The 13,612-nt window shown below is 43.2% G+C and overlaps 1 protein-coding gene across 5 annotated transcripts in view; it reads left to right on the plus strand.

Moving 5' to 3' along the window:
* CTCF (CCCTC-binding factor) overlaps positions 1–12,837 on the plus strand; it is a 34,918-nt gene extending 22,081 nt beyond the window's left edge. For all 5 annotated transcript variants that reach the window (XM_042027284.1, XM_042027280.1, XM_042027281.1 and 2 more), the window contains 9 exons: positions 594–764; positions 1,399–1,532; positions 2,836–2,956; positions 3,747–3,896; positions 5,228–5,388; positions 5,795–5,977; positions 6,373–6,508; positions 9,064–9,231; positions 10,249–12,837. In XM_042027284.1, coding sequence (XP_041883218.1) covers positions 594–764; positions 1,399–1,532; positions 2,836–2,956; positions 3,747–3,896; positions 5,228–5,388; positions 5,795–5,977; positions 6,373–6,508; positions 9,064–9,231; positions 10,249–10,430 — 1,406 coding nt within the window. In that variant the 3' untranslated portion in view covers positions 10,431–12,837. The remainder of the gene's footprint in view (positions 1–593; positions 765–1,398; positions 1,533–2,835; positions 2,957–3,746; positions 3,897–5,227; positions 5,389–5,794; positions 5,978–6,372; positions 6,509–9,063; positions 9,232–10,248) is intronic.
* Positions 12,838–13,612: the final 775 nt, after the last annotated feature.

Here is a 13,612-nt window from a genome sequence, read left to right on the forward strand (position 1 = left end):
TTTGTTGTGGTGATTGCAGTGTGATTGAGGCGAATGAATACGTGCAAGTGGGAAGAGAACAGACATGCCCAATGCTGCTTGCTCACTATGTAATAGTGCTTGACTGCAGTGTTTCTTGGGCACACCTCCCTTCTCCTCTCTGGAGGCTGCCAGGGAGATAATTTTCCCCAAGTATGATACTGTGGCATTAATATTCTTATATAACTATGATTGAAAACATTGTTCTCTTTGCTGTGCTACACATGTAACAGTTTGTGTGCATGTTTCACATCAGGAGCCAATGGCACAATTAATTCTGTGGGCTTTTTCCTAACCAGTTGCTGGGTAAGGTAGATGGTGCAAAATACAGTAATAAGTACATCTGGTTTTTGTTAAAACTGTAAGTTAAGGAACCCTTTTTAGAGTGGAGAAGGAACATTGAGTGCTGGCATACTAGTGAAAATTGAATCCAAACCAGCCACAGGCAATGCAGTTGGATTTAGTGGTGCCTGGTGGTTCCTTGCAGTAGTTAGACACCCGAGAATCTTTCCTCTTATGTTACACAGTAGACCACAGTACTGTCAAAGACTAAAGATGATTTCCTTCATGACCAGGTGTAAAAAAGACATTCCAGTGCGAGCTGTGCAGTTACACTTGTCCGCGTCGTTCCAACTTGGACCGCCACATGAAAAGCCACACTGATGAAAGACCACACAAGTGCCATCTCTGTGGCAGGGCTTTCCGGACAGTCACATTGCTGAGGAACCACCTCAACACTCACACAGGTACTCTTGGTTTTGCATATATTGTTTTTGTAGGATCTGCTCTGCCATCAGAACTAATAGATTGAAGATAGACCCCTCTTGTTTTCCTAATTCCTCTTATGGAATAAGCTAAAAATGAGGAAATGGTGCAGTTGCTTTCCGCCTGGCCAAGCCAGGTGCAGAGGTTATCCTGTTCACAGGTACAAAATTGATCCTGGGCTTGATCTCAAATTACCTGAAGTTACAGAAATGTTCTTTCTGCCTTGCGCATTAGCACTCATGTTTTCAGCTTGTTGTGCCTTACTGCCAAAAAAAAAGAGTGTAATCCATATCCCTCGTTTTCTCTGCTTACTGAAGTTACATCTAACTAGCTGGCTTCTAATGTGTAAACAACCAAGTGATACAAAAATAAAGGAGTCTGTTTCCTCACTGAAAGGATATTAATTCGCTAAGATCTTATATCTATTATTTATTTATACAAAACCCCTGATTTTTGTGCATTGTTGCTCTAATTTAATCTTTCAGAACATGAAAGCAGTGTTGCTAATTCACTTTTCAAACAAAAAATTAAAAAATCCACAGCAAGCGCTGTCCTGTATTTTCTTTTGTCACTTAATCTGTGTCACTGTCTTCCTGTCCTGCTGCACACCCTTAGGTACTCGCCCTCACAAGTGCCCAGACTGCGACATGGCCTTTGTGACCAGTGGAGAGTTGGTTCGGCATCGCCGCTACAAACACACCCACGAGAAACCATTCAAATGTTCCATGTGTGACTATGCGAGTGTGGAGGTATGGGACTTGCTACGGTGCTGAGTGCTTCCTTGTGCACTTCAAAGCTTGTTCACCATCTGTTACAAACTCTGCTCTTAGGCATTTCCTCTTTGGTCATCTGGTTGAAAGGCTCTGGGCAAAAGAAGTTATAAATCAGGGCTGCTCTTGGAAGCAAATGGTGGGGTTTCCTCAGTGAATCAGAAAGCAGTTTGAGATCACTTACATAAATCCTAGGTGATACCATTTCCTTTTGGAGACAATAGTTGTCATTGTTTCTGAAATGATTTGTCCTTTAAGCTGATTGCAGGAATTGTAGTGTGCTCCATGTTGAAGGAGACAGACATTTTCTGCTGCAGTGGGATGTCTTCAGTCCACAGTGCCCTCCCATTTTAGAAACATGCATTCTGCACATCATCTGTTTATGCCACGAAGGTGTCTGTAGCTAAAACTAATGAGCCTTTGTCACAGTATTGGTGAAAAGCATCTTTGCTAATGTTAGATGATAGCTTAATTTGCCTGAGCAGATTAGACATTCTTGAATGCCTTCCCTCCATGCCGTATTGTTAGATACTTTACAGGACAGCTTTTATATTGTGAAAGGAAATTTGAGCCAGATGATGAGCAACATAATTTTAAAAAATGAGATGTCTGCAGTGGAAGAAGGCTACAGTGGGAGAACTTGAGTAGGGACATCAGGCTTTTTTTTCCTACTCACGCTGTGCCTGCAGTGCTGTCACTTCAGGCCCTGTGGTTTGAGGGCTGAATAAGTTATGTTGCAGAGGTTTTCACAGTATAAATTAGGAAAGAATAACCAAGTTGGTCCTTATGAGGTCATGCTGCTTTTTGTAGGCATAAGTTGGTGATTAAGCAGCGTGATCAGGCTGGAGTAGAAAATGCCATACCGTTGGTGTTCTTGCTTTGAGCTGGGTTTGTACCTTCTAAATAAAAGCAGGAGAAGAAAAGAATTAAGCTTCCCCACAACGCTTCCCTGTGTCTCTTCAGGATACTTTAAAATTTTAGGGTGTCTTCAGATGCTGAGATGGTCAGTAACAGTAAGGTGAGCACAGAGTCTAAATCAGGCCTCAGTGAGTGTGGGAACAAGCATCAGGCAAAACTGGGAGTGAAGCTGGGAGGTAAGGTAGAGTGGGCAGGAGCAAGTGGCTGTGTGCAGTGAGAAAGTGGCACTGGAAATGGCAACATGCTTGTTTGGTTTTGTGCCTAAATAAATATAAACTACCTTAAACTCTTGACTGATTTCTTGTTGTTTTGGCAGTCTGGCCTGCTCATCTGTGCTAAACTCAGTCTTGCTCTTGGCTTCCAGGTTAGCAAACTGAAACGCCACATCCGTTCGCACACCGGAGAGCGCCCGTTCCAGTGCAGCCTGTGCAGCTATGCCAGCAGGGACACCTACAAACTGAAGAGGCACATGAGGACCCACTCCGGTACTGATGCCAAATTCTCTTAATGTCAGAGTGCTGAGGCTGTGTACGGTGTGTGCTGACACACAGCAAAACAAATATCATTGTGTAGCTTAATATAAAACCTTTATGAAGTGTGTAGCTGAAGAGAATGCACCACGATTTGTAAGCACTTGTAAATTCATAACCTGATAAAATTACTGCGCTGAGAAATGAGCTTGGAGGATTCTGATTTCCAGTTTGACTGTGAGGTGATAAAATGCAGGCACCTGTAGTATGAACGCTACTGTTTTCAGTGTTCCACTTGAAGAGTAGAGTCACTTGCAGTCTCATGCTCTAGTGCAGTTTTAAAAGCATCTCATGCATGTTAGTTCATAAAGATGCTAATTTTTTCTTCAATATAAATAGGGATGATTTTAGCACAGAATGTTACTGCAGTACCAAATTAATCATGTTGCTAAAATTGAAGGGGGGGAAAGATGCCCTTTTATGTATTCATGAACATTCAGAACCTCCACCCAAAAAAAATCTGATGTCACTTGCTCTCTTCTAGCAGCCTGCATGTAGGTCTTGCTTGCATTTCTCAGAGTAAGAATAATTTAACTTCCTTAAGGATCGAACTTTAGTTTCTTTGTAGAAAGATTCTTACTGGAGCTAAAACTTGCAGAGAGAGACATAATTGAGTTCTTTGTAGAATTACTGTTTCTTTTGTCTAGCTGCATGTTGCAGGTTTCTGGGAGGTTCTTTGGGGCTTCTTGGTGAGATTTCTTTTTAATAAAAGTACTTGTTCTATTTTTTCCTTTTGCTCCTGAAGGAGAGAAGCCATATGAATGTTACATCTGCCATGCTCGCTTCACTCAGAGCGGTACCATGAAGATGCACATTTTGCAGAAGCACACGGAGAATGTGGCCAAATTCCACTGTCCTCACTGTGATACTGTTATAGCGAGAAAGAGTGACCTGGGTATGTGTCCCCCAAACGTGGCCATTTGCTGAAGATGGTACAAAACTTCCCAGTATTAGAGTTCACATATCCCAACTGCTATCTCTTAACCCAGTACCCAGTCTGGTAACTGCACAGCATGAAGCACTGCTTCTTCACATGTGGGACTGGTAACACACACCTTTAGCTTACCATAGCTGCTGCAAGTTAGAACAATTTTCAGTTTCTTCTCATTATTTGAATTTTTTTTTTCCAAGCATACAAGTTAAGTTTGCCCATAGATGCAAGGCATTTATTGAACTTGGACTGAGATTTCAGCAGCATAAGGATTGGGATCTGAAAAGCAAGAAGATCACTTGGCTTAACCTTCTGCACATTGGAAGCCATTAAGTTTCATGCAGAGATATTTTTATCAAGTTAAAAGGTTTGAATTAGACCAAGTATTAAACTCTCCAGGATTTGGAGCTGTGTGTTCACAAAAGCCCTGAGTCCTTGCAGCAGGACATTCCTGATCTAGTGAGCAGTACCCAGTGTGATTCCAGCAGGCAAGCTCTTCTGTTTCTAGAAGGTGACAAACAATACTGTGCCCAAAGCAGCTGAGAGAAAAGAAGGAGCCACGATTTGGCAGAACTTTCTGTCTTTAAACAGAATTATCACCCAAGTAATGGGAAGGCAGGCTCCCTTCCAGTAAAGACAAGTGCTACAGTGAGAGGCAGTTTGAGAGGAAAGCAGTCAGTTGATGTCAGGAGCAAACAAGCTGATTTACAACAGAGGAAAACTGATGTTAGCTATGAAGAATTTTTCTTCTAATAATGCTTTAATCTACCCTAAGCTACCTTGTGCAGCTGTGGTGTGCTCTTAGTTGAAGGATTTTAAAGAAGTGACTAAAACCTCTGTTGGGGATTATCTGCTGGTGTCCCTGTTGCCTTCTAGCCCTGTCACTCTGACTTCTAATCCTGCAGAAAATCCTGTTTCCCCTGCTGAATTACCTGGCTTCTGGCTGTATCCAGGCAATTCGAGTTAGTCTTAAACATAGCAGTCCACAAGACACTTTAGTTTGACAATCATTTGTCATCAAATGTAAGTGTCCTGAATCAGCACAGATTGCAACTAATAACCAAATCCGGAGTCCTGTGGAAAGTCTTAATGGAGTTTTTCTGCAAGCTATTTCTGTCTGGAAATTGTTCTAGTTGATCCTGCTTACGAGTCCTTCAGGTTTTTTGTTGAATCCTAAATTAACTATTCCACTGTTTTGGCTGAGCTTGGGAGGGAGCATCACTGAAGGGCCATGGGCTCGTCTTTCATGCTTGGAAAGCCATGGTGATAAAAGCTTCTGATTCCTTTTCCTGTAGGTGTCCACTTGCGGAAGCAGCATTCCTACATCGAGCAGGGCAAGAAGTGTCGCTACTGTGATGCTGTGTTCCATGAGAGGTATGCCCTCATCCAGCATCAAAAGTCCCACAAGAATGAGAAGCGCTTCAAGTGTGACCAGTGTGATTATGCCTGCAGACAGGTAAGCTGGGGGCACTGGCACCCCTCAGGAGTGTTGGGACAGGAGCTGAAAATACCAGGTAGAAATCTTAGCTGTTAGGTTTGACCAGCTGTCAAGATTGAGTTAGCTGTCTAAATCTTTTGAAGGGTGTAAAGGAGAGTACAAGTGGCCTTTTCTTGGTGTGATGCTGTCCTGTAGAGAAGAACCTTCTAATTAACAACCTTAATGGACCTGTTTACCAAGGGATAAGAGTCTATGTAGAATGGAAGTAGCTAGAACTGAATATGCCATCAATCAAGGTGTTCTTGCATTGCTGTGGAATCATTCTTTTCCTGATATTAAGCATAAAATGTTGGCCTCATTTTAGCTGAAAATTCACTTTTCTGTATCCATTTATGTGAGTTTCCATTTTTCTTGCCCGTGCCAGGAGCGGCACATGGTCATGCACAAACGGACCCATACTGGAGAAAAGCCTTATGCCTGTAGCCATTGTGATAAAACCTTCCGCCAGAAGCAGCTCCTCGACATGCACTTCAAGAGATACCACGATCCCAACTTTGTCCCTGCTGCCTTTGTCTGCTCCAAGTGTGGCAAAACATTCACTCGCAGGGTAAGGGAATATGCTTTGAACTGGGGAGGGTTGGGGTGGAGTGAAGCTTTTTTACCCAAGGGGAGGGAAATGTTTACCCAAAAGGAAAGATGGGTGAGATACAGGGTGAAATATAACTCTCTAAATAGAGCCCTTCTCTCTGAGAGGGAAAGAGAGGGGAGAGAATGCAGAATTGGTAGCAACACACATTAGTGTTGACATCATGAGCAATGTGAAAATGCAACTTTATGAATAAAGTTAATGAATGTACCCGTTTCCCCTAAAGAATCTCTTTTAAAAAAAAGCAAAAGACACAGTTACCAGAAATGTGTTTGAAAATAGAGAGGCAGAATGTCTGGTCTTGAATTCAGTACATGTTCTAACTTTTCTTGTGTTTTTAATCTTTCACTGAGTAGAACACAATGGCCAGACATGCTGATAACTGCTCTGGCCTAGATGGTGGGGAAGGAGAGAATGGAGGAGAGACAAAGAAGGGCAAACGTGGCCGAAAGAGAAAGATGCGTTCTAAGAAAGAAGATTCTTCTGATAGTGGTAAGAACAGCTCAGTACCTTCTGAGAATTACAGGTCTGTGATTCACTGTGTGTGTTAGCTGCTGGTTTGCCAGTTCTGCAGGTTTCTTCTGGCACTTGAAAGAGTCTTGTCTGGTTGGCAAACAGAGAATATGATGGTACACGGCCAAGTACAGAGGGATGTACTGCCTGTGAGGGATAATATAGATCCTGCTGTCCAGGCCTGTTCCAAGACAGTAGTTTAAAAAACACTGTCTGACACCCCTTGTGTCAGCTGTGCCATTCCTGTCCTGCCTGTGTGGGAAACTGGTAATTTTTTTCAGAGTCCTAAAAGAGACTGCATGGTTCTGTGGTGCATTGCTATGAAATGTTACTTGATCCTACTTCACCATTACTGGGTGGCATGTCCAGACAACTCCACCACTGAATAGCTTGGCTACTTCTGTGGAGGAAGGCTGGCAACATCCAGGGGAATGGTGGAGATTAATACTTACTTGTGAAGGAAAAACTCAGTCCTAGTCCTGTCTTCTGGTAGAGGAAAAACTTCATCACATCATCAAACAGGAAAAGCCAAGTAGAGTCTCAAGACCAACCAGTTCAAAGATGATTTTGCAAAAGGAGTGTTTCTGATTAGTCTTTTATCTGGAGCACTTTATGTAATTAATCAAGGGGTGTAGGTTGGGAGAACAGGGATATTTCTGGCTAGAGGACCGCGTATCTGAAATTCTCACATGGCAAACAAGTCTTAGGGTGAGTGATCAAATGATTTGTGAACCTTGATTCAAAAACTAGAAGTTGGTGCTTAAACTCATGTTTGAATAGATATTTGGAAAAATGTGTTAGGTGAGTTAAGCACATGTTAACTAATTCTGCATTTAAAACAAAAAAAGGTAAGGGAGGCAGGGTAAAATAACTGATTGAAGGCAATTCAAAATGTGGCATTCTGGAGTATTGCATTCTTAGTAATCTTTCTGGGAGTTTAGCCTGTTTCAAAAACTCAAATTTTATTTAGTTGGTCTGGCTTTAAAACAGGTTTTTTTGGAGGAAGCTGGTAAAAAGTCAGGCTTGTTAATGAGCTGATGCTATGCAGTGAATGATGCCCGGGGTCTGTGGCTGAAGGAATCCCTTCAGCCTCAGTGGAAGTGGCAAGTCTGGGTTGACCTCAGGAGTTATCTGATAGATAGGAAGAATCGACCAGTGTGAGCTGAGTAGGTGTAAGAAAGATGTCCTAATCACTGGCTTGAGGAATTGTTTTATTCACTGTTGTGTCTGTTTGGAGATCTGCAGTTTCGTGAGGTTTGGCAACTACTAAATACCTAAAAATTACGAGCAAAGCTGGGATGAAATCGACCCACTTGTATTAATGGGGGGAAAGACCAAATAGTGAAAGATAACTTTTTGTCTCCTGGCTGTCCAACTTTAGACAGAGTGTTAATTGATACTGACTGAGTTGAGGGGAGACTGTAAAGAACCTCTAAAAAGGTGGGACCTGAGAAATCCAGTAAATAAATTCCTCATGGGGGATATCCCTTGAGTGACTGTAAAATCATGCAATATATACATGCCTCAGTGTGTGAGCTTGGGGTTTTTCCCTTGTGGCCCACATGAGTGAAGCCACTCCTCTAGTGAACAGCCTTACAAATTTAAGAGCAATCATTTTGCTGTCCAAACAATATTATCCTATTTGACAGCTCTCACTGCTTTTTGTCTGCTCTGGTTTCGCCCAGAGCACTCTGAATGTGTCGGTGGTCCTCACCTATTAACTTGATGGAGTGTTCTGAAGAATAAAGTATAGAGCTTGAGGAGTACAAGACTGGCTCTTGGATACCTGTTGGGGTTCTCGTGTTTCACAGAGATCCTGGAGTGGCTGCTACTGCAATTTACATGGGATGTACCTCTTCTATCCTCTTGCCCCTCTATTTTCCCCACACTTTTTGAAATAGCCTCATCTCCTCTCCTAAACATCCCCTAAGTTGTCCTGTGTGATCCAAAACAGCCTTCCCCTGCATCTCATTGTGTCCCATCCCCAGCCAGGAATTCCCCAGCACCCCATAATATCAAAGGTGATCTCAAGAGCTGCTTCTGTGACTCATTGGGGTGGGTTTCACACCTGGTGGCTCTCCTGGGAGTGGCTTGGACACAACGTTTTTTCTTCAGAAGCTGTGAATTTGGGTTCCCGCCTTCCATTGTGCAGTGCTGTGCTCCTCTGTGTTGTGCAGGTGGGGCTTGGATGGGCTGTTGGGACCCTCTGATGGGCTTGGGAGTAGCCCAGATGTGTTATTTGGTCTCCCTATTGCTGTTGTCTCTGAGCTCCTTTGTGGATGTGCAGAGTAGCTTTTATCACATAATCTAACATAATTAAATTCCCTTTTGCTTTCTGAAGGGCAGCTTGTTCCCTCTAAGTGAGGGTAACAGATTAACAATCTGTGGCAACAGCTTCTGAACAAAGGCCTTGTTTGCCTTCTTTCTCAGCAGAGTTGACTCCTTTTCGATGGGATTTGATGGTGCTTCTCTGTAGATGAATGTGTTTTTATTCTTGCTTAAACTGAAGATTTATCTGACGTCCTTTCTTACAGAGGAAAATGCTGAACCAGATTTGGATGATAATGAAGATGAGGAGGAGACAGCAGTAGAAATTGAGGCTGAACCAGAAGTTGAGCAAGAGGCTCCTGCACCACCTCCCAGTAAGAAAAGAAGAGGAAGACCACCAGGCAAAGCTGCCACCCAACCAAAACAATCCCAGCGTAAGTCACGAATTGAAGCTTACCTTACCCTGCTTGCTTGAGCACCTTTTTCCTTGGATTTGGCTGTTCTTGTAGATGTGATCCCTTCAAATGAGATTATTGTAAAAGTGGGTAGCTGTACTTGTCTCTACATTGCTAAGAACTCACCTTGAAATTTGTTGCAAGGGTTTCCTGGTCATGAGGGAACGTGGCCACTTCAGGCCATGCTAAAAAGAAAGGACGTTATTTTTTGCTTAGAATTGTTTTATTTCATAGTTGTGCAAACTGCTCACTTCTTTTTGTACCAGTTATGGTGTCTCTGCTGACATACAGTCTTTGGGAAAGCAGCTGTCAGTAAAAACATCGTGGTGTTCTTACCCAGGTAGCTTTTGCAGGTATTGCCACAAACGAACTTGCTTCAGGCCTTTAGTTCTGAGCAAGGGCTGGTGCAGGTGTTGTTTCAGCTCTACAGGGATGTCCTTAAGAATAGACATTGTGACTGTGCAAAGTCAAAGTAAATTAATTTTAGGCTCAAAGTAGGAAGGGAAATTAGTTCCTTCAAGGAGGTAGCGGCTTGGCTGTTTGCTCAGTGCTACAAAGCATGGCCTGTATTCTCTCTGGAATTTTTGTATGGAAACATTTAATGCTGAATTTGTCACTAGCATCACTAAACTTCCCTGAAGTTTAAATTTTACCTTAGGCCCATATATTGATACAGGGTTTGGTTTTGTTCATTATTCTACAAAACACATTGTTTGAAAAATGTTTTAGTATGAAAATGCACACTGGAACTGTTGTACTGGGAACCCATCTTCATACAGGGGCAAGAAAATAGATGCTTGATGCTTGGGTGAGTGGGATGGGTTGAATTGCTCCCCACCCACTGATGTGGCAATGCTTGTTGGGGGCCTCACCTTCCCTTGCCATGGAAGAGTCTTAAGGATCTACCAAAAAGCTGCTTAAGGCATGCAGATTGGCTCTGGAAAGAGTAAAATAATCTGTTTCTCCCCCTCTCCTCCTTCGTTTTTGCCCTTCTAGCTGCAGCAATCATTCAGGTTGAAGACCAGAACACTGGTGAAATTGAAAATATCATAGTTGAAGTGAAGAAAGAACCTGATGCAGAAACAGTAGAGGAAGAGGAGGAAGCTCAGCCTGCTGTAGTGGAAGCTCCCAATGGAGACCTCACCCCTGAGATGATTCTCAGCATGATGGACCGGTGATGGAGGAAGACCGCGCTGGCTGACTGAACTGGCCTGGGCTGTGTTTAAGCGGCTCAAATCTATTTTTTTTCCTTTAATCTTTTTTCTTGGCTTTGGGAAATGCATCATTTTAGACCATTTTACCAAACATACTGGGAAATAAAACGATGTTAGAATGTGATTTAACTAGAACTTGCTGTTTTATGTTAGCATTACAGGATCATGGAACATTAGGAAATATTTTGGAGTCCTTGAGGGTTTCCTCTGAGATGCTTGATTTAGTTTTGCTCTGAACTGCATTGTAAAGCTGGTCCAAGGGCCGTGTTTACATGCACCAAGTTTTAATATACAAAAGTGGAAGCCTTGACTAGAGTATGTGGAAAACCACTCCGGACTTGCCCTTCCAGTTCCCAGAGTCCTTGAGCCTCTTCTCTCCGTAGTGTTTTTAATTGTAAATGCAGACTTGGGAAGGTTCTAGACTTTTGAAATGTTTTTTTGGTTGGTTTTTCTTTTTTTTTCTTTTTTTTTTTCCTCCGCTTTTTCCCACTGCGTAGCTCCGGTTCTCCAAGTCGGCTGCACACGGTAGTTTTGGCATGCTCCAACTGGTTTCTGTCCTTAATATGCTTTGCTTTCTGCAAAGCATTTCTGTAATGGTCAAGCTTGTAAATAACTTTTTTTTTTACATTTTAATCTTTTTCCATTAATTAAGAGGTATGCAAAAATGCAGTTTAAATAAACCCCAGTATTCTAATTCCTTTCAAACTAAGTGACAAGAGAATTGATAGAGTGTAAATGTTGGAAAAGCTGTTGATAAGGTAGAGAAAAGATGTACCCAGACTATTGCTTGCAGAACAAGAGAAACCCACATGTGAAATCTGGTTTTGAAGCACAAAAAAATGGTATTTTATAGACTCTTAGACTGGCTTGGGTTAGAAGGTACTTACAGACCATCTAGTTCTACCCCCCTGCCATGGGCAGGGACACCTTTCACTAGACCAGCTTCCTCCAAGCTCTGTCCAACCTGGCCTTGAATACTTCCAGGGATTCAGGGGCAGTTTCTCTGGACAACCTGTGCCAGGGCCTCACCATCCTCACAAGGAAGAATTTCTTCCTAATAGCCCATCTAACCCTGCCCTCTGTCAGTTTAAAGCCATTCCCTGTTCTTGTGTCTCTCCGTTCCCTTGCCGAAAGTCCTTCTCCAGCACTCTTGTAGGCTCCCTGCAGGTTCTGGAAGGCCACAATTAGATAATCCCAAAACCTTCTCTTCTCCAGGCTGAATAACTCCAGCTCTCTCAGTCTTTCCTCATAGGAATGGTGCTCCATCCCTCGAATCATGTTTGTGGCCTCCTCCGGACTTGCTCCGACAGGTCGATGTCCTCCTTGGCCTAGGAATCCCAGAGCTGGATGCAGCACTGCAGGTGGGGTCTCGCCTGAGTGGAGCAGAGGGGCAGAATTCCCCCCTTCTTGCTGCCCATGGGGCTTTGGATGCAGCCCAGCACCCAGGACCAGGGCATGTCCAGTCTCACCCACCAGCTCCCCCCAGTCCTTCTCCCCAGGGCTGCTCTTGATCTGTTCATTCCCACCCTGGACTGATCCCAAGGATTGCCCCAACCCAGGTGCACCACCTTGCACTGGGTCTTGTTAAGCCTCATGAGATTCCCATGGGCCACTTCTTGAGCTTGTCCAGATCCCTCTGGATGGCCCTGTCCTTCAGGGGTGTCACGGCACCCTAAGCTTGCTCTTACCAAACTTGCTGAGGGTCCACTTGATCCCTTCATCTATGCCATTAACGGTGATACTAAATAACACTGGTCCCAGTGTGGACCCCTGAGGGACACCAGTCACTGCTGTCCATCGGGACTCTGAGCCGTTGACCACTGCCCTCTGGATGTGACCAGCCAATTTGACACATAGAATTAACCTTTTTGAGTTATAATTTCACGAATACATTTTCTTTGCTCTATCTTGTAGTTGTATTTTGTGTTTATGAATCTTTTGTTAAGACAAAAGTGGTGATTTATAAGTGGGTCACTGCAGCCCTCAACCTGGGCCAGGAAATTTTATTAATAGGTCAGTAATTCTACAATTTTTGAATCTCTGATAAAGACAAAAAAAGGAATAATGTGAAATACAAATGATGCCTGTATATGAAAATGTCACATGTTAAAATATGTAAGCTTTTTATAGAGCCTCAGTCTTGCTGATTTCAAACAAATTTTTCTTCTATGTATCGCTTTTAAGAGAGCTATCAGTTTAGCTATCAGACTCTAGGTTGATGCATTTTTGTACTTAGCTGTACTGTGTGATATTTTTCATTATTTTAGGAAGCCAACATGGGAAAAAAATACTGTTATAAAATATGTAATGGGGTTTGAAAGCTGGGAAGGAGAATATACTGCTGTACAGCTAATAAATAATAACGGATTAACATGTGTGCTCACTGGCTGCTTTCTTTGTGTATATCAACGGTGCGACCTGGCAGCCATCTCCAGATGGAAAAGCTGCTCTTCCCAGAAGGATGCTGTCAACAGGGACCAGCTCCTTTCTCGCTGCAGGTGTTCCCTCTGCTCTGTGCTGAATGCAAGGTACCTGTCCATGACCTTAAATCAGGGTGTGCCGCCCTGTGTGTAGAGGAGAGAGGATGTAAAATGCAAATGTTGGCGTTCACAGCTTGAGCTTGGAGTAACATGGGAGTAGTTGTTACTTCTGTTTTTTTTGGTTGTGATTTTAAATTATTATAGCTGATGGTTTAATTAACAGGAATATCGTTTCCATTTCATTCTGAAAAATGGGACTGGTACTTGGGTGGAGTTTCTGTGGTGTGTTTTTTTAGTTGCTGTGACGGCAGCTTAGGGAGCCAGCTGTGGGCAGTCACTGCAGGTTCAGGATAGAACCTCCTCCTGCCGGTATGGGAGTCACTGCAGATGACACTACTTAGGAGTTTGTAACCAAGCACAAGAGTTGCTAGTTCTGGTTTCCACTAGGTGTTTGGTGACTAGTTATCCCTGGTCCTGAGAGATGGTCCTTCTATGACTTCCTAAGGAAAGCCTGTCTGGAGGTGGAAGCCTGGAGTGCTCAGCAGGATGGAGGCTTGTTGGAGCAGGTGGGAGGGGTTGTGTAAGGGATGCTTCAGTGAGAAGTCAGGTCTGAGAAATGGGTAAATCCTCAAGTGCTTTCCCAGCTGGACAAAGAGCTTGTGTACT

This window comes from Corvus kubaryi, unplaced genomic scaffold, assembly GCF_017639235.1.
Source record: "Corvus kubaryi isolate FWS band 111438036 unplaced genomic scaffold, C.kubaryi_AGA036_p1.0 37300, whole genome shotgun sequence".
Classification (NCBI taxonomy): Eukaryota; Metazoa; Chordata; class Aves; order Passeriformes; family Corvidae; genus Corvus; species Corvus kubaryi.